At 37.6% G+C, this 26,786-nt stretch overlaps 1 protein-coding gene across 8 annotated transcripts in view; it reads right to left on the bottom strand.

Moving 5' to 3' along the window:
* The window catches only part of ARHGAP28 (Rho GTPase activating protein 28), a 258,404-nt gene that overhangs the window by 146,580 nt on the left and 85,038 nt on the right, over positions 1-26,786 (bottom strand). For 7 of the 8 annotated variants that reach the window (XM_058556686.1, XM_058556685.1, XM_058556684.1 and 4 more), the window contains 2 exons: positions 13,569-13,771; positions 1,764-1,981 (listed from right to left, as the gene is read on the bottom strand). In XM_058556686.1, the coding sequence (XP_058412669.1) occupies positions 1,764-1,981; positions 13,569-13,771 (421 nt within the window). Of the gene's footprint in view, positions 1-1,763; positions 1,982-13,568; positions 13,772-15,602; positions 15,636-26,786 lie in introns of those variants that run through there. The other variant, XM_058556683.1, reaches the window with a different exon arrangement.

The following is a 26,786-nucleotide window of genomic DNA, read 5'->3' as shown; positions in this document are numbered from 1 at the left end:
TAGTGGTGAAGTGCGCGCGTTCCACTGCGGGGGCCCAGGGTTTGGATCCTGGGCGCGCCCTGACACTCAGCTTGTCAAGCCATGCTGTGGCGGCATCCCATATAACGTAGAGGAAGATGGGCACTGATGTTAGCCCAGGGCCAGTCTTCTTCGGCAAAAAAGAGGAGGACTGGCGACAGATGTTAGCTCAGGGCTGATCTTGTTCACAAGAAAAAAAAAAGAAATGGGAACGTTCTTAGGACTCTGTCAAGATGATCTGGGAGACAACTGAAAAATGACCCAGGGAATTTAAACCAGCAGGGTAAGCCTTTTCTTTGATAGGCATCTTGGCCAGGACTCATGTGGCTGCAACACTTGCTTCAAGGTGTGGGCATCACCTTTACTCAATTACAGCTATAAAAAATCTAACCTTCCAGAAAGACACAGGTTTCAACTAGGTTGAAAGTTCAAACAACTCAGAACTCAAAATGCGCTTACTTCAGGTATATCATTATATACAGCAGAAGATTCTAGAACTGTGCTGTTCAGTATATTAGCTACAAGCCATGTGTGACTACTTAGATTTAAATCAATTAAGATTAAATAAAATTAAACGTTCAGTTCCTTACTCACACTAGCTACATTTCAAGTGCTAGCAGCACACGTAACTGATGCAACCATATTGGAGAGCACAGAAATAATCATTTCCATCACCCTAGAAAGTTCTAAAGGACTGCACAAACGCAAAAGTTAACTTGGTATATGTAAGCTGCCCTAGCAACTACCCAACGTGATTAATATGTCTAAGAGAAGATATGACTTACAGACAATCTAAAGTAACTCAAATGGACACTGTCTTCAACCACACTTGCTACCCAATATCCTTGAGTTTTAATTTATGTCATTATTGCTATTACAATTAAACACATGAGAAACCTAAATCAGAGTGATTAACTACATTGCCCCAGGCAGCTTCATCTGTAACTGCAGCAGGATATCATTTCCTCTTTTTCTGCATACTAATTACCCCCAAAGTTCCAAGAAGCCTATCTGCACAGAGCCTAGTATAGGATCTTGCACAGAGAATGCATCCAATAAGTATTTGTTGCCTCAATGATGAATTATTGCAATGGTGCAATGAATGAATGAATGAGTTATAAGGCAGAGCTAGCAGTAAAACAAATATAGAAATACGAGAACGTGACTAATAGCCTCAGAATTAAAACTGTAGTCATGGAACTCTACGGGCAAGCTGGAATTTCAACCAGCCATTTCTCAGAAAACATGTGATCCTTCTCTTATGACTTTTTGAATCATTCTCTTGACCACTTAATTAATGCTGGTATCTTTCACTTTTTACCATTGTAATTTATTTGAACACAAAGACTACCCTACCCACTTTCCCCTCACTGCATTTAGAACAAACCACCTGGACTTGCTTATAATACTTCTCTGGGACTCCTTTGCCCATCCACAGTTCCATTAGTACCTAGATTTAAGTAAAGGCTTTGTGTATCCCATCCACAAAGACTTGCTCCATTACCAAAGAAGTTATTCTGCAACTAAAACAAAGAAGGGAATAAATTTAGTGTTGAGGGAGACTGCTGTATGGGAGATAAGGAATGATCACTTAAGTTTCATATTTGTAAAATTTTGTGCTGTGCTGTCTGCTGTCGTTTTCTCTAAAACTTAAAGGTAACCAGCCTTTCCTGATATTTTTTCCACATCCCCACCCGCCGGGCCTGCAATCAAATGAGATCTTTTGAGCCATGTTCGTTACTCACAGGAGATTCGCTGACTCCAAAGACGTCTCTGACATCCCTGACAGACTGCTTGTTCTTTTTTCTCATGGTTTGAGTGTAAGTGTTATATCTCTTTTTCACCGCAGCCGCTTGGGTTCGAGTCAATGTAGAGAGCAAGGCTTTCCCATCCTCCTCTTCATCACCTGAGATCAAGGTTGATAAACCCACATCTTGCAACCACTCTGCTTCAAGTTCTCCTTCTGTAAAATAACATTACCAAGAGAAGGTTAGAACATTCTCTGTAGGATTGGATGATGTGTGTATCCGTAGGTCTGTGCATATCAGTGAATAAGAAATATCAGTAAACAATATATTAAGATTGTCCTTTTTTCCATAATAATTGTGGGAAATGCCTATAAGAATGTCTATTGTATTTTTCAAACAAGTCAAATTTTAGAGTATTTTCTAGTAGAGTAAAGTTAATTGGCAGATTTGGTAAGGTAATTTTCCTTGCCAGAGTTAAATATAAGCCATATCTTCACTACCAATTTCAAAAAATGATAAATTATGAGTATTTAAACTAAAACCATAATAGAAAAAGAGTGGTTTAATGGCACAACAAAAGGATTTTTAAATCACTCAAATCCCAATGCACCATTTACTAGCTGAACAACTTCAGAAAATTTTAGGATATCTCTTGGCAAAATAGAGTTAATAATAACAAAAGTATGAGGTGGCTATGAGGATTGTTTTGTCAATGCATTGATGACAGACAGCAAAGAATCTGGAACAGAGTACGTGTTCAATAGATATTCCTTCGCTTACCTTTCTCCTTATTCTGAACATGAGGTAATGCTTCCTTTTTTCAGAAGGCAATTAAAAAACTTAAAATTCATCATAATGAGAATCAATCACTACTGTAAATTAGATGTGCAGAATAATAAAGAATTCAGAATAACAATATCTTACAACAGAAAATCCACTACATATACATTTCTTGGGAACTATGCCAAACAGGCATTATCTGAATGAGGTTTGTTTAAAGAGCAGATTAGACTGATTTGTACACAGCCTGTCAAAGCATCAGTGTAGGAGTCTTAGACTTTGCTTACGTTATTGCATCATTGGTCCAGGGACAAAGCCTTCTAAGGTGCTTTACAGGCCCAATCTCTTAGCTAGGTGAATCTTTTATTTGTTATCTTGTTTTCATTTTTCATTTGCTTTACAAGCTGTCCCTTTAATAGAAAATACAAAAGTAAACTTAAGCTTAGCAGCTCTAATCTAAAATAATAAACCTTTTAAATTAGTAGGTTATGACTTGGAAGTCTTCCTTTACTTAAGTCTTAGATAGGATTTTCATTTCTGAAGACAAATTTACAAATACAGGCATACCTCAAGGATATTGTGAGTTTGGTTCCAGAGCACTGCAATAAAGCGAATATCATAATAAAGCAAGTCACACGAATTTTTTGGTTCCCAGTGCATATAAAAGCTATGTTTACACTATACTGTAGTATATTAAGTGTGCAATAGCATTATGTCTAAAATAACAATGTACATACCTGAATTAAAAGATGCTAAAAAAATGCTAACCATCACCTGAACCTTCAGCGAATCATAATATTTTTGCTGGTGGAGGGTCTTGTAAAAAATGCAGTATCTTGCAAATGAAACCAGAATCAAGATGAACAGACAACCAACCAGCTGGGAGAGAATATTTGCAAAACATACATCTGACAAGGGGTTGATCTCCATAATATACAAAGAACTCACACAACTGAACAACAAAAAAACAAACAACCCAATCAAAAAATGGGCAGAGGAAATGAAGAGACACTTCTCCAAGGAAGATATACAGATGGCCAATAGGCACATGAAAAGATGCTCAACATCACTAATCATCAGGGAAATGCAAATCAAAACAACACTAAGATACCACCTCACGCCCGTTAGAATGGCTATAATCACCAAGACAAAAAACAATAAATGTTGGAGAGGATGTGGAGAAACAGGAACCCTCATACACAGCTGGTGGGAATGCAAATTGGTGCAGCCTCTATGGAAAACGGTATGGAGATTCCTCAAAGAATTAAAAATAGAGATGCCCTATGATCCAGCCATCCCACTACTGGGAATCTATCCAACGAACCTGAAATCAACAATCCAAAGAGGCTTATGCACCCCTATGTTCATTGCAGCATTATTCACCATAGCCAAGAAGTGGAAGCAACCTAAGTGTCCTTCGACTGACGATTGGATCAAGAAAATGTGGTATATATATACAATGGAATACTACTCAGCCATAAAAAAAGACAAATTCGTCCCATTTGCAACAACATGGATGGGCCTGGAGCGTATTATGTTAAATGAAATAAGCCAGAAAGAGAAAGACAAACACTGTATGATCTCACTCATATGTGGAATATAAACCAACACATGGACAGAGAAAATTGGACTGTGGTTACCAGGGGCAGTGGGGGTGGGGGGTGGGCACAAGGGGTGAAGGGAGTCATATATATGGTGATGGACAAACAAAAATGTACAACCCAAAATTTCACAATGTTAGAAACCATTAAAACATCAATAAAAAAAAATGCAATATGTTGGAAGCATAATAATGCAAAGTGCAATAAAATGAGGTATTCCTGTATAGTTTAATATTAAAGTTTTAAAAATTGGATTTTTTGCCCCTCTGCCTCTGTAAGCAAATGAAAGAGTGGGAGGAAGGAGTAATTGGTAAGGTTAGAGTTAACATACACTAGAGTGAGGATGGCCTAATTCCTTGGACTTAGACTGCAGAATGTGTGGAATATATATTTTCCATAGGAAAGAAATATCTGTAGGAGAGATCGATGTTACTCCTATTTGCTGCATTACGGATGATGCAATCCTGTGCTCATTACCCAGTTGCCAAATGTATAACTTTAACATAGAACACTCCTTTGAATTTCAGCTCCATATATCCAACTGCCCACTCAATATTTACTTGGCTCTAGCAATCACACGTCAAACCCAACATGTGCAAACCTGAACTCAAAGTCTTTGTTCCCAACTCTAGGCGTCTTTCAGTATTCCACATTTCAATAAGTGAAACTCACTGTCCATCTAATTTGGCAAGCAAGTAACCCAGGAGCCACTCTTGACATCTCCCTCTCTTTTACACATCAAATCTAATACATCACCAAGAACTTTTAATGTTACCTACTATTATTTCTCAAAAATTTCCACCTTTCTTTCTCTCTTCTGCCATGACCCTGGTCTAAGCTACCATCATCTCTCACCTGAACTGCTGCAGTAGCCTCCCAACAGTTCCTCCCATTCCCAATTCTCCTTCCAATCCATTTTCCATATTGTAACTAAATGAGTCCTTTCAAAATGCAAATATAAATCCATTACCCCTTTCTAAAATAATGAAACAATTTTTCATTACTCTTATGATTAAGAATGAAACCCTTAACATGGACCACAAGGTATGAAGCTGCTTACTTTCTGGCCACAACTTATACCATGTTCTCTTCACCCTCTCTTCTGTGGCAATACTAGCTACTTTTGTTCCTCAAAAGCGTCATGCTTTATTTTGTTACAAGGCCTTTGGACATGCCAGCCCTTCTATTTTAATGCCTAATTACTGGCCATTCAATCCTTCAGATCTCAGTTTATACATTCCTCCCTCAGTGAGGTCTTTTTCTCCTAAACCCCTCAGACAAAGTTAGGTCCTACTGCTACCTATCCCAATACTGCTGTATTTCTTTTCTCTTCAAATAATTTTCCCCAAAATAACATATCTAGTTATATTATTTCATTAATTGCTTTCTCTTCCAGTAGATCATAAATTGCATTAGAGAAGGAAACATTTTTGACTTTGCTTATAACTCTAACATCAATATCTTGCATAGTGCCTTCATGGAGTAGGTACACATATTTGTTGAATTAATTAATTAATTAAATTTCAGTTGAAATATATAATTAAGCAATTATTATGTCATAAAATGATGAATACAAAACATCAACTTTTTTTAAAATTATTTATTTATTTATTTTTTTCCCCCAAAGCCCCAGTAGATAGTTGTATGTCATAGCTGCACATCCTTCTAGTTGCTGTATGTCAAAACATCAACTTTTAAAAATGAGTGTAGCTATCATACGTACCATTCCATACTGAAAATCCACCACCTTAGTAAGTTTGTTGGGGAAATATATCAAAAAGGGAATAAAATCTTCCAGTAAACATAAAGTATCTTGTATAGAAATAACAGTTGTGTGTATAACAATGAACTCTGAACTAAGTACATAAATTAACTATTTGAGGGTAAGGCAGAGGAACCAAATGTAGGCAGGAACTGAAAACAATTAAATTTTGATGAAAGGAAATGTACTGGGTGAGATTTGTGTTTATACAACTTTTCAACTGAGGTCATTTTCCAATCCCTGCAGTACAGGGTGGCTAGAACTCTAACAGAAAGCCAGGGTCTTACTTATTTGAAGGGTCAGAGGATAGAGAATGGGATTACCAGAACAGCTGGAAAGTGAGGGACATATTCCTATTAGGAGGAGACACATAGCAGAAAGTTGTGCATAAACTCTGGCCAAATCCTTGAACAAACCTTGAACTAAAAAGGTTTATGAGAGACTCCAAGCATCCTACTGAAAAAGAGCAGTGACCAAAGTTATAGATGCTGCATAGAGCAGGGAAGACAGAGTAGGGAGTATGAGTCCAGCCAAGTTAACTGCTAAAACTGAAATTAACTCCCCTTAGAGAAAGATAATGGAATACAGAGTCTCTGAAACATACCAATAATACTACAATATTACACCATCAATAATGTTACAATAAAAAATAAAACAAAAAAGGACCAGTTTATCAAGAGAAAAGGTAGTCAATAGCGACTCTGAGATGACTCTGATGAGGGACAAAGACTTTAGGCACCTATTATACCTATGCTCAAGGACTTATAGGAAAAGATGCTCATGATAAGTGAACAGACAATTTTAGCAAAGAAGTGAAAAGTATAAAAAAAGAAACTAAAAGAACTAAAATGCAAATTATAGAACTGGAAATTAAAATATATTAAATAAAAATTTGCTGGAAGGGCTTAACAGCACATTAGAGACTTTAAAAGAAAGAGACAGTGAACTTGAAGATAAATCAATAGAAATGATCCTATTTGAAAGACAAAAAAATATTTTTAAATATTTAAAACAGAGACCCAGTGACCTATGGGAAATGTTAAGTAGTATAATATATGTGTAGTTGGAGTTTCAGAGAAGAGAGCAGTGTAGAAAAAAATATTTGAAGAAATTATGTCCGAGTTTCCAAAATTTGTGAAAACCAACTAGCTCAGCTAATACCAAGTAGATTAAATACAAAAGAAACTACACTTAGGCATCTTAAAGTCAAATTGCTGAAAACCAAAGATAGAAAGAAAATTTGAAAGCAGTCAGAGGGGCCGGCCTGGTGGCAAAAGTGGTTAAGTGCACGCGCTCTACTGCGGCAGCCTGGGGTTCGCTGGTTCGGATCCCGGGCGTGCACCGACACACTGCTTGGCAAGCCATGCTGTGGCGGCGTCCCATATAAAGTAGAGGAAGATGGGTATGGATGTTAGCCCAGGGCCAGTCTTCCTCAGGAAAAAAAGAGGAAGATTGGCTGACATGAGCACAGGGCTGATATTTCTCACAAAAACTAGAAACAGAAGAGGTGAGAAGACAATAGGGTGACATCATGAAAATCCTGAAAGGAAAAAAACCCTGTCAACCAATAATATATATCCAACAAAAATATCCCTCAGGAATGACGGCGGAATAAAGTCATTCCAGATGAGTAAAAATCAAGAGAATTTATTACCAGCAAACTTGCGCTGTAAGATATGCTAAAAGAAGCTCTTTAGGCTAAGGGGATACTGGATATATAAAAAAGTAGTAGTAGAAATGTTAAATATGTGGATATTAATTTCTTTAAAAGACATATAGCCATTTCCTCTTCCCCCAAAATTTAGTCCTGAAGCCTAAAGCCATTAGTTGGAGCAAAGCAAGGCAGGCATCTATGCAGAGGAACAGTCTAGACTGGGATGTTGGAGCCCAAGTGAGATGAGAAGAGAAACCATGAGAGGGAAAGGGAAATGGGTAATGTACAGGGCGACTGATCAAATAAATATATATTCTTAAGATAATAAGATCCAGTTTTCTCACTGTCTAAGAAGGGAGTCACAAACACGGAAAGGGAGAAAAGTACAACGCATCTAGTGGTATTAGGTTGGAACTGAAGGTATAGGTGTGAACTCATGTATTTAAATGTCTTTAATTATAGAAATATAGATGTAAATGTGTATATATATGTATGTAATAAATACACATAGATATATTGTATATGTACACACATACATATATATTTCCTAGCTGATTCCCAGATCAAATCTAGGACACTTGGAGCATAAAAATAAGTGACAGTAAAAGATAACCCCCTAAATAAACTAGGAGTCCATTCTGATATAAAGAAATAATTTGATAACTTGATGTAGAATGAGATATTTACATAGTTTCAAAGTACCTCTCATGAAAATACTTACTGATTACAAGGAAGAAAAGAGTAACTATACATTGGAGAAACGTGCATATAGCACCTTAAGTAAGCTATTAAAGTGGACATCATCAGTAATAGGAAAATCAAAATTGTGTGCCACCTGATAGAATGTGATGAGAAGAACAAAGCATTGAGACCTGCCAAAGCTGCGTAACCTGAATCTGAATCATCAGAAAATACCAGAAAAACCCAAATAGAGAAACATTCTAGAAAATAACCTGTAATCTTCAAAAGTATCAAGGTCATAAAAGTCAAAGAAAGGCAAAGAAATTGTTCCAAACTGTAGAGAAATAAAAGAAACATGGCAATTAAGTGCAACAAGTGATCCTGAACTGGATTCTCTTGTTATGAAAGATAAAATAGGAAGAATTAGCAGAAGTTAAATTCAGTCTTAGAATTGGATAATAGTAATCCATCAAAAATAATTTCTTGGGGCCAGCCCAGTGGCATAGTGGTTAAGTTCACATGCTCTGCTTCCGTGGCCTGGGGTTCACGGGTTCGGATCCCAGCCGCGGACCTACGCACCACTCATCAAGCCATGCTGTGGCAGCGACCTACATACAAAATGGAGGAGGACTGGCATGGATGTTAGCTCAGGGCCAGCCTTTCTCACCAAAATAAATAAATTAATAAAATAATAATTTCTTGATTTTAATAGTTATACTGTCACTATATGGAGGATGAATATATATATATAATATATGAAAAAAATAGACAAATCCACAGAGTTGGAGATTTTAACAATCTTCTAACAATTATCAATCAATAACGGATAGAACAATTAAACAAAAATTTTATATATATACAACTTTAGATGAAAAATGTATATATATAGACACCTAAGTACTTAGCAGTGATAGGGCATCAGGTTGGTAAATTGGCAAGCTACTCTCAAATGGTCAAATGGCTCCAGAAAACAAGTTATTTGAATTGTACTTGCAACTTTTCTGTAAGTTTGAAATTATTTCAAAACAAAAATATATATAAGAAGTACACACATACAACGCTATATTGATGCATGTATAACATATGTAGATGTTATACCTATGACAATAGTACAAAGCACTGGACAGGAAGGGAAATGGAATTATACTGCTGCAAGATTCTTACATTTTATATGAAGTATAATATTTATTCTAAGTAGACTGTGATAAATTGGGGATGAATATTATAATACCTGAACAGTCACTAAAAAAAAAAATCAAAGCAATATTGCTAACATGTCAACAGAGAAATTACAAAAAATATGAAAAAAAGAGACAGATAGGTAGAAAGTAAAGGGATGGAAGAAGATATACCCTGCAAAGAGTAACCTTAGGAAAGCCAGAGTGACCATATCAATTTTAAACAAAGCCAACTTCAAAACAAAGAGTATTACTAGAAGTATCAAAGAGGATCATTTATAACAATAAAATGGGCCAATTCAATAAGGAGGAATAACAATCATAAATATATATGCAACTAACAACAGAACCTCAAAATATAAAAAGCAAAAACTGAAAGAATCAAAGGGAAAAATAGACAAATCCACAATGGGACCTGGAGATTTTAACAATCTTCTCTCAGTAATTGATAGAACAATTAGACAAAAATTGGTAAGGATATAAGAGATTTAATCAAATGTACAAATCACCTTAATCTAACAGGTATTTACAGAGTACAATAGCACCCAACAATGGTAGAACACATCCTTTTTAAGTGCACATGGAACCTTGACTAAGACAGATAATATGCTGGGCCATAAAATAAGTCTAAACAAATTTCAAAGATTGAAACTTACAAACTATGTTATCTAACCATAACACAACTAACTTAGAAACCAATAACAATGAAAAGTCTAAAAAATCCACAAATATTTGGAAATTTAAAAATACAGAAGAAAAATGAGAAAACATCTAAAACTGAATGATAATGAAAATATGACATACCAAAATTTGCAGGACAGAGTAAAAGCAGTGCTTCAGGGAATTGTTCATATTCAAAAAGATAAAAGATTTAAAACCAATGGTTTAGGTTTCCACATTAGGAAGGTAGAAAAAGCAATAAAATTAAACACACAAATACATACACAAAAGAAATACAGATTTTATTAATCTTTTCAAGGAACCAAAATGCTAGAAAAGCACATAGAAAAATTCAACATCTATTCACGATATTCCCAGAAAACTAGGAATACAGGGCCATCTGATAAGGAGCATCTATAAAAAATTTAAGGCTACTATCACATTTAATGGTGAATACTGAACCCTTTCCTTGCAAAATTGGGAACATGGCAAAAATACACACTGTTAGCACTTCTATTCAACTTATACTGGAGGCCCTAGCCAGTACAATAAGGCAAGATAAAGAAATAAAAACACAAAAATCAGACAGGAAAAAGTAAAACTGTCTCTATTCACAAATGACCTCTTTGTTTACATGGAACATCCTAAGAAATCTAGAAGTTGCCTAGAAAGGATGTCCTAAAAAAGCAATTTAGGGAGGTAATGGCATATAAGGTCAAGGTATAAAAATCAATTGTATTTCTATATACTGGCTGCAAACAACTGAAAAACTAGAGAGAGAGAGAAAGACAGAATGAGAGAGAGAAATACTCAATTAAAAGACCTCACTAAGAATATGAATAGGTAAGCCACAGACGGTGAGGATATATTTGCAATATATATACCTGACAAAAGACATATCCAAAATATATAAAGAATTCACACAAGTCAATAATAAAAAGACAATTTGTTTAAAATAGTCCAAAGATTTCACAAAGTAAGATATATGAATGGATAATAAGCACAGAAAAAAATGTTCAACATCTTTAGTCATCAGTGAAATGTCATTACAACCACAATGAGATACCCCCACACATCCACTAGAACTGTTCACTATTAACAAGTCTGATAAAACCAAATGTTGCATGGATGAGAAACAACTGCACTTGTCTGTCATACGTTGCTGGAGGCTGTGTAAAATGGCACAACTACTTTGGAAAAATGCTGGTAGTTTCTTATGTAGTTAAACATGTTCTATGAAAAATTCTATATATCCAAGAGAATTAAAAACATATCTCCACAAAACAGACTTTTACAAGATTGTTCATAGCAGCCTTATTCATAATATCCAAAGCTAAAAACAACCCATAAGTCCCTCAACAAGCAAATGGATAAACAAATTGTAGTATATTCATATAATGGAATACTGGTGTTATGGGTTGAATTGTGTCCCCTAAAAAGATAAGTTGAAGTCCTAACCACCAGTACCTGTGAATGTAACCGTATTTGGAAACAGGGTCTTTGCAGATGTGATTAAGATGTAAGTTGACATGAGATCACATCGGTGTAGGGTCGGTCCTTAATCCAGTATGACTGTTGTCTTTATTAGAAGAGGAAGAGAGACACAGACACAAACACAAGGAGTAGGCTGTGTGACTACAGACATAAAGAATGGTATGATGTGTTGTCTACAAGACAGGGAACACCAAGGATTGCCAGCAACCCCAGAAGCTAAGAGAAAGGCATGGAACGGTATCCCCCTAGGACCTTCAGAGAGAGCATGCTGACATCTTGATTCTAGACTTCGAGCCTCCAGAACTGGGAGAGAATAAATTTCTGTTGTTTTATGCCACCTAGTTTTGTGGTACTTTGTTACACTAGCCCTAGTAAACTAGTACAAACTACCCAATAATAACAGGGAATGAACTACTGATCCACCAGATGAAACTCTAAAACATTATGATCAGTGAAAGAAGCCAAACCCAAAATGAATTTATGATGTAAAAACCTTAGAACTGTGGTTGCCTCTGGCCAGGGATAGCAAGTCTAGGGGAGTGACAAGATTGGGAAAAAGCACGAAAAGACTTTCTGAGTCAATTGAAATGTGTTCTCTCTTGATTAGTGTGAAACTACTAGAGTGCATGCATTTATCAAACCTCATTGAATTGTACACAAGATCTGTGCATATACTTCAAGGAAAAACATCTGTAAATAAATATTAAACTCTAGTTAGCAGGTATGCTTTTTGTAGTAGTTTAGGTTAGCAAACCTGAGAATATTTTCTGTGTACTCTAGCAAATGAGTGCATATACTGAGGATAACGGGAGCTATATGAGCAATACTGAGGATTTGAGGAGGGAGTTCTAAATACAGAAAAACAGCAGCAAGCCCTGTGGTGTTGGATTGGAATTGGAGGGTCTCAGTATGAACTCGTGGTTTTTAATATGGAAACCCAGCTAGCAAGACAAAGGAGTGGAGAACAGGAGATATTTCCTTTTTGTGTCTTTCTGTCTTGCTGGATCTGAAAAGGCAAAATGTAACGAAGTAAGTAAAAGGAACAAGAATGCACTTCACTGACGGAGGTCACTTCCCTTGAATGGATTCTCATCAGATGTGTGCTGGGACTTTTTCCAATGGTATGTGAAGTATACTAATTTATATATCTAAACTGTTATTTCTTAGTCCTAAGAAAGACAGACTGGTAGAAAAGGGAATGAAGAAGGACAAGGTTTTTTAAGGTTTCATTTATCTTGGTATTGTCTTGAAGTTAATCACTGGCTAATGAAAACATTCTTAGGTGTATAGTTACTAAACTACCTTCAGCCTTTCTTGGAAGTCTTGGGTATTTACTTGTTGATAAGTAGGACCTGGAGGAGATGATCTATGTTTTTAACCCCAGATGAGTAATTTTGCTTTTTTTAAAACTAAGGACAATTATACTCTTTTATTTATTTATTTTGGTCCTCAACCCTCTATTTAGTTTCACTGAAAACTAGTATATTTTATATGGCTTTTATTTTGTGGAATACAAGACAATTCATTCTCTAAATACATTAATACTGGTAAATACTTCAAAGTCAAAGATTTTTTTCCTCCAAAATTATACTGGCAATTTTTCCTCTCTCTCTCACTCTTTTTGTTTGTTTGTTTATTTGGTAATTAATAGTCAAGTACACAGATGTCAAAGCCACCAAAATTAGAGTATTCAGTCTGCTAGATGATGGTGAATCAAATCAATAGGTAGGCACAGCATCCCTAAGTAGAGATTTATAAGGGATCAGTTTGGATTTTTGTTGACAGCCCTCCTTCAGATCATGTTACCTTGGTTAGAAGCCACCCGCAGCACGTCTAGTAGATATAAGTCAGTGGGAGCAGGTAGCTGATATGCCAAATTCTAGTAATTCATTTGTCAAACTACTAGTGGGATGATTCCTACCTGCCGACATAACAAGAGAGAGCATAAAAGAGAGACAGTCAGCACACAGGAAAGCACATCTAGCACCTTACCATCCACAGGCTTGACCTCAGCTGGCGTCTGCCCTTCCTGTCCTCTCATGCTGTTCTCTTTAACACTTTCTGTCTCCCGCCAGAAATCCTCCATGGAGGCGCTGTCTACGGAGGCTTGTGAGCTGGAGCGGCTGAATGCAGGTGAAGGTAGGGATTCATTGGAAAGCATTCTGTTAATTCTTTGGCAGCGAGGAATGGATTTTCTGAGGAAAGAATAATATCTGTGAATGAGAATCAGAGTCTTTTATGTTATAAATCACAAAATTCAATTTAGGTTTGAAATCAGTGGGGAAATGGAGTTAGTGCAGTAGAGGAGGGTTTGAGGAAATCATCTCCATCAGTGGCAGCCCTTCTGTTTTATTCTCTGTAATTCATAACGACTCTGTGGCTGTATAGGAATTACCAAGAAAACACTGTTTTGTGTGTGTGTGAGGCAGATTTAGCTCTGAGCTAACATCCGTTGCCTATCCTCCTCTTTTTGCTGAGGAAGACTGGCCCTGGGCTAACATCCGTGCCCACCTTCCTCTACTCTATATGGGACCCCACCACAGCAAGGCTTGACAAGCGGTGTGTTGGTCTGTGCCCAGGATCCGAACCCATGAAACTCAGGCCGCCAAAGCAGAGTGTGTGAACTTAACCACTATGCCATCGGGCCGGCTCCAGAAAATACTTTTTATAATTTTCACACACTCATAAATTAGGAAGTCATTTGTATTAGTCAAAATATATATAGTCAAAGTTTGCCTCTGAAAGTATCTAAGATGACAGAGAAGGGTGTAAAAAGTTGGCTGCTCACACCTATCAGGATGGCTACTATTAAAAAAACAGAAAACAACAAATGTTGGAGAGGATGTGGAGAAATCGGAACCCTTGTACACTGTTGGTGGGAAGGTAAAATGGTGCAGCTGCAGTGGAAAACAGTATCCTCAAAAAATTGAGGATAAAAAATTAAACATAGAATTACCATGTGATCCAGCAATTCCACTTCTAGGTATATACCCAAAAGAGTTGAAAGCAGGTTCTCGAAGACATATTTGTACACCCTTGTTCATAGCAGCATTATTCACAAAAGCCACAAGGTGGAAACAACCCAAAAATGTCTGCTGATGGGTGAATGGATAAACAAAATATAGTGTATACATACAATGGAATATCATTCAGCCTTAGAAAGGAAGGAAATTCTGACACATGCTCCAACATGGATGAACCTTGAAGACATTATGCTCAGTGAAACAAGCCAGCCACAATAAGACAAATACTGCATGATTTCACTTATATGAATACACAGAGTAGTCAAATTCATAGAGGTGGACATAGAACGGCAGTTGCCAGGGGCTGGGGGAGGGGGCAATGGGGAGTTGCTCAATGGGTACAGAGTTTCAATTTTACAAGATGAAGAGAGCTCGAGCTGGATGGTGGAGATGGTTGCACAACAATGTAAATGTGCTTAATACCACTGCACTGTACACTTAAAAATGGTTAAGATGGTAAATTTTACCTTAGTGTATTTTATCAGAATTTTTTCAAATTGAAAAAAAAATTTTTTTAATTGGCTTTTGAGATAAGGAGATAGTGAGAAGAAATAATCTATAACATTAAATAGAAAACCCTACGTTAGAATGGGGCAGTGGGGCATAAACCTTGAGCACAGAGGCTGCCGTTGAGAAGGGCAGTGTGGGATTCTCTTATCACTACCCAATCTAGGAGACAGACAGCTGAGCAAGGTATGGAGTAGCTTTCTGGGGCACATTCCTCATGGGGCTGTTGCAAGGACTAAATGAATTAGCACATGTAAAGCATTTAGAACAGAAAAACTTTCAACAAATGTTGGTTTAAAAAACAAGAGACACAGTAGGAGAGAGAGATGCCAAAATGCTGAGATTCTGAGATTTTGGTGATTTATGTAAAAATAAAACATTGTTATGTAAAGTGATGGATGTTATGTAAAGTGATGGATGTGTTAACTAACCTTATTGCGGCAATCATTTCACAATATACATGTGAATCAAATCATCACATAGACCTTAAACTTACACAGTGTTATCTGTCAATTATATCTCAATAAAACTGGAAAAAGGGGCCAGCCCTGTGGCATAGTGGTTAAGTTCACATAATCCGCTTCAGCAGCCCAGGGTTCGCAGGTTTGCACTGCTCATCAAGCCATGCTGTGGCGGCGTCCCACATACAAAATGGAGGAAGATGAGCACAGACGTTAGCTCAGGGCCAGTCTTCCTCACCAAAAAAAAAAAAAAAAACTGGAAAAAGTTTTTTTAAATATTTGACTTCCATGATATATGACTGACAAATACTACATTTCCTAGAAACAGAATGTTTGATTAACTGGAACACTTCGGTCTCCAATCATGAAGAATAACTGAGTTACTTTATGCAGTAAAATCTTGTGTTCTTGTTCTTTTTTTCTTTTTGATTTTTCAATTGGTGTGGGTATGCAACTCCTTTCAAAGAACTCCTGTACGTTTGCCTTCTCTTTGGGTTCAGGTGGAATGGAACCAAAAGGTTGAGACCACCTCTTAACCAATGTGTGGTCTGAGCTGTTTCACCCAAAACAGGAACTCCCAGATGGAAAGATGTAACCAGAGTGACGGCACAGAAACATCCAGCCGTGGGCACGATGACTCACTTATGGACAATTAAATTTTGATGTGCACTAGTGGATTGTTATCAAATTGAGCAGTGTCTACAGCATATGTAAAGCACTGATATGCGTGAGAGTACAAAAGGAGAGGGGAATAAGAAAAAAATTCCGTGTGCTCATATTGTCTATACCTCTGGTAATCCTAGATTTCTAAATCACCTTTAATAGAAATTTCTGTAATTTTATCATTGATTCTTTCATGGTACCAAACTGTAAGTAGTTCTAGTTTTGAATATTAACTGCCAACGAGTAAGCCAATTTATTTTTAAAATTCAAAGCATTTCAGGAAAATACAAAATATCCATTTTTATTTTTTGTGCTGTGCTGTGCTGTGTGATAAAAAATAATTTTAGGCAGCCTTGTTTGAAATTGGGTAATAAGAGTTTTTCACTGAATTCTTTATAGTTTGATAGGACAGACACATTCTAGTGGTTGAAAACGTACAAAATCAACAAAGGTATCAAGATAGTTATTGTTCTCTTTATTATTTTTAGGCTTTTAAGCCTTTTCCCTTTTGCAACAAGGTTAATACTAAAAACTACTGACAAATTCATAGAATACAAGCACAAATGTCTACTTCTTGTAAAACTGTAATTAATCACCACTGCTCACAAAGCCTACTGCCCTCCATGTACCATATTCAGAAAAAGTATATAGATGCTTCCAACTTCTTTAGTTCTGGAATTTTTTAGGCTTATTTCTTTAAAAAATAATATGTTTGACTTTCAAAAAATTTACAGTTTTAGCAGACAAGAACCAAGTTTTTAAAAATTATAATGCAGTATATTGTAAGTATAAAAGTTTAAATAATATACAATTCTATAAAGCAAAAACGGAAGGTCTTCTCCCATAAGTATCATATCAATATTGTTCTATAAGCTGCCTTGTTTTCCCCACTCAAAAACATGTCATAAGGAATCTCAGAGATGAGATCTTTATAAAACTCTGCTGGGGGCAGGGGACGGATATGAAATACTCGTCAGGGGCATCTGACTAACACACTGTTTAGAGACAATCCACCTAAAGAATCCTTTAATTGCAATGGTCAACTATATTTTTTGGCAAAGAAGTCAGACAGCATTTTTGGGACAGGCACATTTGGAAGAGTTCTTACTTTTGTAGTTAGGGATCCAAATATTTCCCCCTTCACCCAGGGAGGTGTAGGGACCGTGACCTCCCAGTCTTAAAGCATCACATGACTGTGATCCTCCAGTTTATCGAACACGTTGATGAGCCTTAATCTGCAGCTTCACACCTTGCCATATTAGGATAAATAGAGCTTAAGCTTCATCAACTGTTTGTATTTTTTAATTCCAAAACAATAGCAGGAAAACGTTACACGAAAAACAGAATGCAATTGTATTACACAGCAACTTCCGTTGGGAAAACACCACTAGGTTTAAAATTAGATTTTAAGTGCGTGGTAATTACCATAAATTCAAAGTGGCATTAAAAGAAGATTTTATTATTCCATTTTTTCCCTCTATTACTTTTTTAGAAATAACTTGTATTACATTTTAATGATTACTGGAGATCTATAATTTATTACTGTCTTCCTTGAATTAATATTTTACAATTATACTCCTGTAAATACCTTACATGCTTTTCATTACTATTGTCATACATGTTGCTTCTTTCCATGTTTACATCCCACGATAGTTATTGTTGTTGTTGGTTTAAAAACGTCAATAACATTTTTCACAAGCAAGCAGTCTTTTGTATTTCTCCTTTCTGGCGCTCTTTCCCTTCACGTATGTCCTTGCATCCATAACAGATCCGTCCCAGTCAGCTCTGAGAACTTCCTCTGGCATTTCCTCTCTCTTTCCTCAGCATTTCTGTGGATCTGCTGGCAACAAATTCCCTCAGAGTTTTTTCTGAATACGTCTTTAACTCATTTTCATTTCTGACGGATATGTTTACCGGGCATTGAACTCTAGGCTGGCAGCTTTATTGTTGTTTCTAAACCTTTTAAAGATGTCATTCCATTGTCATCTGGACTCTCAATTCTGATGAGAAGTCAAGGATGATTCCTATTGACATTCTTCTAAATATAATGTCTTTTTTCTCTCTCTCTTCATCTTTTGTTTTTAGCAGCTTACCTATGAAATGCCAGGATTGTGGTTTTCTTTGTATTTATTCCGCTTAAGATTTACTGAGCTTCTTGAATCTGTAGGTCGATGTTTTTCATCAATTTCGGGATATCTTATCCTTTTTCTCTTCAAATATTTCTTCTGTCCCACTCCCTCTCTCCTCTTCTTCTGGAACTCCAACAACACGACTACTGTACCATTTGATGTTGTCCCAAGTATCCTTCACGGTCTCCTTTGCTTTTCTCCCCTCACTCTTTCTCTCTGCTTCAGTTTAGAGAATTGCTATTACCCTGCCTTCAGGCTCACTTTTCCTTTCTTCTGTGTCTCCAGTCTGCCGTCAAGTCCATCCAATGAATGCTTCAATTCTGATACTGTGTTTTTTCATATCAAGAATGTCCAATTAGTTCTTTGTAGAGATTCTGTTTTTCTGTTGACATTATTCATCCTTTATCCATTTCATCCATCTTTGCCTCTAATTTTTTTTTATTATTTTTTTTTGATGTTTTAATAGTTTTTAATATTGTGAAATTTTGGGTAGTACATTTTTATTTGTCCATCACCATATATATGTCTCCCTTCACCCCCTGTGCCCACCTCCCACTCCCATTGCCCCTGGTAACCACAATACAGTTTTCTCTGTCCATGTGTTGGTTTATATTCCACATATGAGTGAGATCATACAGTGTTTGTCTTTCTCTTTCTGGCTTATTTCACTTAACATAATACCCTGCAGGCCCAGCCACGTTGTTGCAAATGGGACGATTTTGTCTTTTTTTGTGGCTCAGTAGTATTCCATTGTATATATATACCACATGTTCTTGATCCAATTATCAGTTGAGGGCCACTTAGGTTGCTTCCATTTCTTGGCTATAGTGAATAATGCTGCAATGAACATAGGGGTGCATAAGCCTCTTTGGATTGTTGATTTCAGGTTCATTGGGTAGATTCCCAGTAGTGGTATAGCTGGATCATAGGGCATCTCTATTTTTAATTCTTTGTTCCTCTAATTTTTTAAACATATTTATCATTGTTATTTGAAAGTTCTTGTCTCTTACTGCCAGCATCTGTGCTGTCAGTATGTCTGCTAATATTGATTAACAAATAGTCAATTGTTTATGGGTCACATTTTCCTTTCCTTTTACAAATTTCATAACTTTTTGTTGTGTGGCAGATATTGTTTTTAAAAGCACTCTAGAAAACTGGAGTAGATAGTGTTTCCTCCAGAAGGGCAAGCCTTTTTCTCTGTCTGGTAGTTGGAGGTAGTTGAGGACAGACCACTTCAGTCCAATCAGGAGTTGAGCTGGGTCTGGACTGGGCTGCAGCTTTAATTAGTTTTAGGTTACCTCAGTTTCCAAATGCTTTGAGGGGGTGATCTGTCCTGTTTGTATTAAAGGTCCCTCCCTGTAAGAGGGCTTTGGGAGAAATACCACAGGACTACAGAAATCTCTCTCTGCTTTGGAGCCTAGCCCCCAGCCTCCTGTGTTTTTGGGGTCTCAGCAAAAATCGCAGTGGGGAGAACTGTCAGGTGTGGAGGATTAGCTCTGCATTTGGGGCTTCGACAGATCTCAAGCTGTTGTGCCAGTACAGGCAGCGTCAATGGCTCCATTGGTGTCTCCTCGCCCCAGCAGAGTCCGTCTGCCCAGCTGTGTGATCTTCTTCCCAACAGCGCACACACTCGGGGAGAGAGACATGCCCAGGGAGGGAAATGACCGCTGGGCTCTGCTCACCTAGGAAGAGCTCTTCCCTCCCTGAAATTTAGCTCCTTTAGACTTCTATGTGTCCATAGCTCTCCACCATAGTTTTTAAAACAAATGATTTTTATATTTATTCTTTTCTCTCTAATTGTTACAGTGCAAAAGATAGTCAGCCACAACCTCGTCTCTGTCCCAACCGGAAGTGGAACTCCCAGAGAACATTGTAAACATATCAGATGTTTTTTAACATTGTATTTGCTAATGAACTGCTTGCTCTGTCTAATCACAAGTTCAATTGTTCTGAGTATATTCCATAGAATATTTTAAAAAGACATACTTCTTGCTAAGAAATACTCTATGGGCCTTTATCATGTCTTATTTTATAAAGAATTTCACATACAACAATTTACTTCATACACATTACATCATTTGATCCTTACCTTAACCCCATGAAGTAGCCAAAGCAAGTATTATACATCTCGTTATACAATGATACAATATAAACAGTTGCTGGGAGTACGGTGGAGACATATAATTTCCCATGGCAATTACAAGAAAATGCACATTTTTTCTGTGGCTTCCTGGCCCAACACGTCCTGTCCTCATGCTTCTTCTCCACCTGCATCTTATACACAGCACTCCCCTGGCACTAGCACAAGGCACTCTAATCTTTTCTCAGTTTCTCTAAAATCAAGCTCTTTCTTCCTTAGGAAATTTTATCTTACTGTGTTTTCTGCCTGGAACATTCTCCTGCTATTTCCACGGCAAGATGCTTCTCATCATTCAGCCCCCAATGTAAATGTCGCCTCCTCAGGGGTCTTTCCCTGCCCCCCAACACAGCATTCCTCCAGTGATCCACCATCTCAGCCCTCTGCACTTCCTTCTCCCCACATGTCAACCACATTTGCTTCATCTATTTGCCTAGTTCACTTTTTGGAACTATTTTCCCCACTAGAATATAAAGGAACCATGTCTGTCTTATTTTCCCAGAATCCGGCCAACAATAAGAACTCAGAAATACCTGCTGAATGAACGACGACTGACAGTGGAGCCAGGATGAATTCAAATCTCTCCAGTCCCGTCCAGATGCTTTCCCCACGGTCACCCTCCTTAACTTCAGAAGCCCTCTCAGAGATTTGTGTATCTGTGTATAGCTATATATATTTTTATGCCAGAGAAGGAATATAATGCAGTGATTTAGAGAAAAACTCTCAAATGAGCTGGCCCAGGTTTGAATGCAGGCTCTGCCACTTCCTACATCTATGATCTTGAGCAGGTTTGAACCTCTGTGCCTCCATTTCCTAATCTGTAAAATGGGAATATTAATTATATACATGTCCTGGGGTTATTATGAGGATTAAGTGAGTTAATATATGTAAAATGCACGGCACATAGTAAGCCTATGTGTTAAGTTATTACTATAATTTAACTAACTTGTTAGCATGCCCATAGCTAGATTTAGGGTAAGGCTATAATGGGTACTAAAATATCACAGAGTCACTAAAATATCACTAGAAACGTAATGAGATAAATAAAATTGCATTTATCAGAACTCCTCTCTGACTCAACCCCACTCCCAATCCTTGTTTCCCAAGTCCCTTATACTAGAAGTAGCTATCTGACACAATCTGGCCTAAGTCACATAAGAAAAATTCCTTTCCATGGTTTCAGTGAAATCTTTGTGCTAACCCTTTCTCTCCCTCCTTCTCTCTTCTTGGAGTGTAGACAAGATGACTGGTGCTTCAGCAGCCATCTTGCAACTATGAGAGAAAAGCCAAGAAAATTGCAGTGATCAGCCTTGACATTGCTGAGATTCAGAAATAACATCAGATGCTGGCTATCTCTGGGCTTCCAGAAATGTGAGAAAAATAAACTTCTATTTTTAAAAACTACTCTAATCTTTGTCATTGTTGTTATTGTTACTTCTAATCCAAATGATTTCTAATTGATATAACTAGAAGGAGTACTTGAATAAGTTATTTGGGGTGGGGTGAGATAAGACACCCTCTCCACCCCACTAAGGGGAATATTCAAGTAAGAATAGATAGTCAATAACCTGCCTCCTAAAGGAAGGTGGGGTCTAATGCAATGATTTTCAGTTTTAAGAGTTGCCAAATTATAAGCCCAGCCCCATGTCTTGGTCTGGCCTTGATTGGTATATGTACTACGGAGTTAAAACTTCATTCCTACTGAAGATATCCCTGCCTAAATACACAGGAAATATATTCACATTACTCTCAAATCAAACATATTCCAAGAGCTTTAGGGAGAATATACCAAAACCCAAAGATTTCCCATTGTCTTTCTGAAAGAAGAGAAGGACTGAATTCCCCATTGTCCTCGTCTTCCACTGATGCTAGTGATAGCACCGTCTGGCCATCTAGAGAGCCTGTCCTTGGACCCTGACTGCAGGGGCCTTTGCAGCAGGGCTCTTGCAAGAGAAATCACTGACTCTCTGCGACAGACCCTGGACACAGGCCCAGGGAGGCAGCTGTTTGCCTTCTGAGCTTCCTCAGGAGGGCCATTCGGATAAAGTAAGAAGACAAATCCCTTGTTTTTATGCTCTGGTTTCTCAGTAATCTTTGGATTCGAACATGCTTATAAGCCAGCTCAACTTGGATGTCTTGCAAAAAGCACTTGAAAGGCACTGGTGATAAAAGGAAGCTATAGTTTCAGAGTAACCGAAGCAAGAACACAGAGGAGGTGCCCGCCCTCTTTCTCAGGCTCCCTGGCTCTTTCAACATCATTCCGCGTCCTCTCATTCGCCTCCCGCCATCCCAGCTCTCTCTGTTCCTCTCCTGGCCTGCCTCACCCCTCTCAGGGGAACAAGGAGAAAGCTGATGAAGCTATTCTGTAAAATGTAAACAGGCCTGCCTGAGCCTCTCTGTTGGCAGTAAACGATACAGAAAAATGTGTTTGCAGATCAGAGGGAGGCTTAGAACAGCAAATAAATGGCAGTCACTCAGCAGGGAATATTCAAAATGGTTTTGAAAGCTGGAATTTTTTTTAACCAATTGAAGTTCACATCAGCAATTAAATTCTTATGCACTTATCTGTGACCTCTGAGTACATGCACTGTGCCAGGAAAGGGAAAAGCGGCCAGGAGGAAAGAGCGACTTCAAACTATTAGACACGGAGTCCCGTGGTTTGCAGAGGAAGAGCCTCAAATGGGGCAACAAGCTCTTCTGTAAGACAGAAGGACAGAATCTCTCTCTGGGGTTGGCGGAGGACAGCATGTTCTGGACTTCCAGCTAGGAAAGAAAAGCAACTCCACATGCTTGACTTTGAAGATAATCTATGCTATGTTCTGTCTACCATTCTACCAAGAAAAGGCCACGAAACAGAATCAGTGCTTGTATAGACACTACCTAATTAAAATCCATCAATTATATGGATATATACTAATACACACATGACAAAATCAAAATATAATCTGCTTCTTAAATTTCCCCTCCTTTGGCTGAGGGGAGGGTAAATGGACAGCGATTGCTAAGGGGTATGGAGTTTCTTTTAGGAATGATGAAAGTGTTCTGGAATTAGATAGTGGTGATGGTATCACAACTTTGTGAATATACTAAAAACCACTGAACTGTATACTTTAAAAGGGTGAATTTTTTTTATTGATGTCATAATAGTCTATAACATTATGAGATTCCAGTTGTACATTATTATTTGTCAGTCACCATATAAATGCACCAAAAGGGTGAATTTTATGTTATGTGAATTAAATCTAAATAAACAATTGTATGAGAAAAAATTACCTTTCTTTAATTTTGATAATTAAAAGTGCTTTGACACTGACAACACCAAATGCTGGTGAGGATACAGAACAAGAAGAATTCTTATTCATTGATGGTAGGAATGCAAAATGGTACAGCCACTTCGGAAGACAGTTTAGCGGCTTCTTACAAAACTAAACATAATCTTATCATACAATCTAGCCATGGCTCTCCTTGATATTTACCCAAAGGAGTTGAAAACTTATGTCCACACAAAAACCTGCACAGGGATGTTTGTAGCAGCTTTATTCACAATTGCCCAAACTTGGAAGCAACCAAGATGTCCTTCATTACGTGAATGGATAAATAAAGTGTGGTACATCCAGACAACGGAATATTATTCAGGGCTAAAAAGAAATGAGCTGTCAAGCCAAGAAGAGACATGGAGGAACCTTAAATGCCTATTGCTAAGTAGAAGAAGCCAATCTGAACAGTTACATACTGTATGATCCCAACTACATGACATTGTGGAAAAGGAAAAACTATGGAGACAGTGAAAAGGTCAGTGGTTGCCAGGGGCTTGGCAGGGAGGCGGAGGGGGAGAGGGAAGGATGAACACATGGAGCACAGAGGAGTTTTAGGGCAGTGCAACTATTCTGTATGATACTATAATGGTGGATACGTGTTATTATACATTTGTCCAAACCCATAGAATGTACACCAATAATGAACTCTCATGTAAACTGTGGACTTTGCATGACTATGATGTGTCAATGTAGGGTCATCAATGTAACAAATGTACCACTCTGGTGGGGGATGTTGCTAATGGGGGAGGCTGCGCATATGTGGCAGAAGGAGGTATATGGGAAATCTCTGGACCATCCTCTCAATTTTGCTGTGAACCTAAAACTGCTCTAAAAAAAATAAAATCTTTTTTTAAAAAAGCACTTTGGGATTTCAAATAACTTAGGAAAAGGCAAAAAAGAATCAAATTTTCAAAAACGGCCATGGGCTTAGAAAGATGGAAAGATACTTCTATGAAAGGCTCCTAGCCTAAAAATTTTTTGTTTATTGCAGTAACATTGGTTTGCTCCTTTGAGCACAGGGTAGCAGTCACAGGTGGGAAAGGATCTTACCTGTTCAACTAATAACCATCTAAACAAGCAACAGGCTAAAATGTCTGACTGCAGGCAAAGGAAATCACCATGTGTGAATGTTCTGTGTTCCATCTGTTTTCAAACTAATATGCGGTTTCTGAGCTTGATGTATGCATTGATTTAGGGGAAGCTCAGTCAATCCCACAGGTGACTCTTATCACATTATCCTCAAAGATAAATTGACATTATGAGTGGAAAACTAGTTTGGTGACACCTAATCATTGCTCAGAGGCTCATATTTTTATTCAATTAGGAGATACCCAGAAAGAATCTATAAAACAGAATGTGACCAAAAGCTTTTCCTTGCTCTTTAATAGAATTCTATCCTTTACCCATTCAGCAACATATGTTATTACAAGAATCTTGGTGATCTCTCTGTTTTGTGCATCTGAAATTACTCTTCTTCAAGTAATCCGGATAAGTAATTTTTAGAAGATTGTCTTTTTATTTCAAAAGTAAGTGACATAATCTCTCTATTTTTTTTTTAATTTTTTGTTTATTGCAGTAACATTGGTTTATAACATTGTATAAATTTCAGGTGTACATCATTATATTTCTATTTCTGCATAGATTACATCATGTTCACCACCCAAATACTAATTACAACCCATCACCACACACATGTGCCGAATTATCCCTTTCGCCCTCCTCCCTCCCCCCTTCCCCTCTGGTAACCACCAATCCAATCTCTGTCTCTATGTGTTTGTTTATTGTTGTTATTAATTACTACTTAATGAAGGAAATCATATGGTATTTGACCTTCTCCCTCTGACTTATTTCACTTTGCACAATACCCTCAATGTCCATCCATGTTGTCACAAATGGCTGGATTTCATCGTTTCGTTTGGCTGAGTAGTATTCCATTGTGTATATATACCACATCTTCTTTATCCATTCGTCCCTTGATGGGCACTTAGGTTGCTTCCAAGTCTTGGCTATTTAATTGCAGCTTTATTCACAATAGCCAAGTCTCTCTATTCTTTAGCACCAAATTTCAGTGTACATTTTCATTAGGTGGTTTTGAGGGGCCTGCTGTGGCTGGTACTGCTATGCATGACTTTCAAAGTGACTAGCCCCATTCTGGTATCATCTGAGGGTCCCCCTTGGTTTTCTGTCGCCTCTCTGGTGCTGGGAGGATTTGGTGGAATGCAACCACGTCATCTCTGTTTTCTCCACATCTTAGTCTCTATTTATTTTCATTATTACCCAGTCATTAAATGCCCAGCCACAAAATGTGAAAACTGTTCTACTGTATCCTTGTATTGTTTTTCAAGTTATTTTGTTTGTTGCTCCTCTTCAGCTCCAAAAATTCAATAACAGCAGGACAGAATACAAACAAGATCAAAGGGATGATCAGGCAGTCTCTCTGCCTGGTGCTCCACAGGGTCATTCTCACGTGGATGGGCCTTAAAAGCTCTGTGGTCCACCCTGTCAAGGCTTTCCCCTCAGTCAGACCCGTCTTCTTCCTCCTGGGGCAATGGCATCAGCTCAGCTTTAAACTCTTCAGTATAAAATCCAAAATGAAATGTAAATCCAACTTATTAAATTCGGGCAGGAATGAGTTGGACATTTGGATGAATAATTATCAACATCCCTTGATTTCTCTTCTTTCACAATATACTTTTTCCCCACTCAGAGTTACTCCGTGATGGTTTTAATTCTATAGGGTCCGCTTGAGTAATAACCATTTTCTGTTCCATTTGTTTTCATTGGCTGACTTTAAGATGGCTGCTTACAAACTTCTGTACAAACAGCTTTGAATTGAAAAGCCATAACTAGGGTTTCCAATGAAATAGAAGATCCTAGAATTGGAGAGCTGAGAGGAAATTTGAGAAATGCCCAAATAAATCACATTTTACAGATAAGAAAAATGAAGCTCAGAGAAGTTAAATAACTCATCCA

Source organism: Diceros bicornis, chromosome 16 (assembly GCF_020826845.1).
Source record: "Diceros bicornis minor isolate mBicDic1 chromosome 16, mDicBic1.mat.cur, whole genome shotgun sequence".
Taxonomy (NCBI): Eukaryota; Metazoa; Chordata; class Mammalia; order Perissodactyla; family Rhinocerotidae; genus Diceros; species Diceros bicornis.
This window is presented reverse-complemented; position numbering and strand designations above follow the sequence as displayed.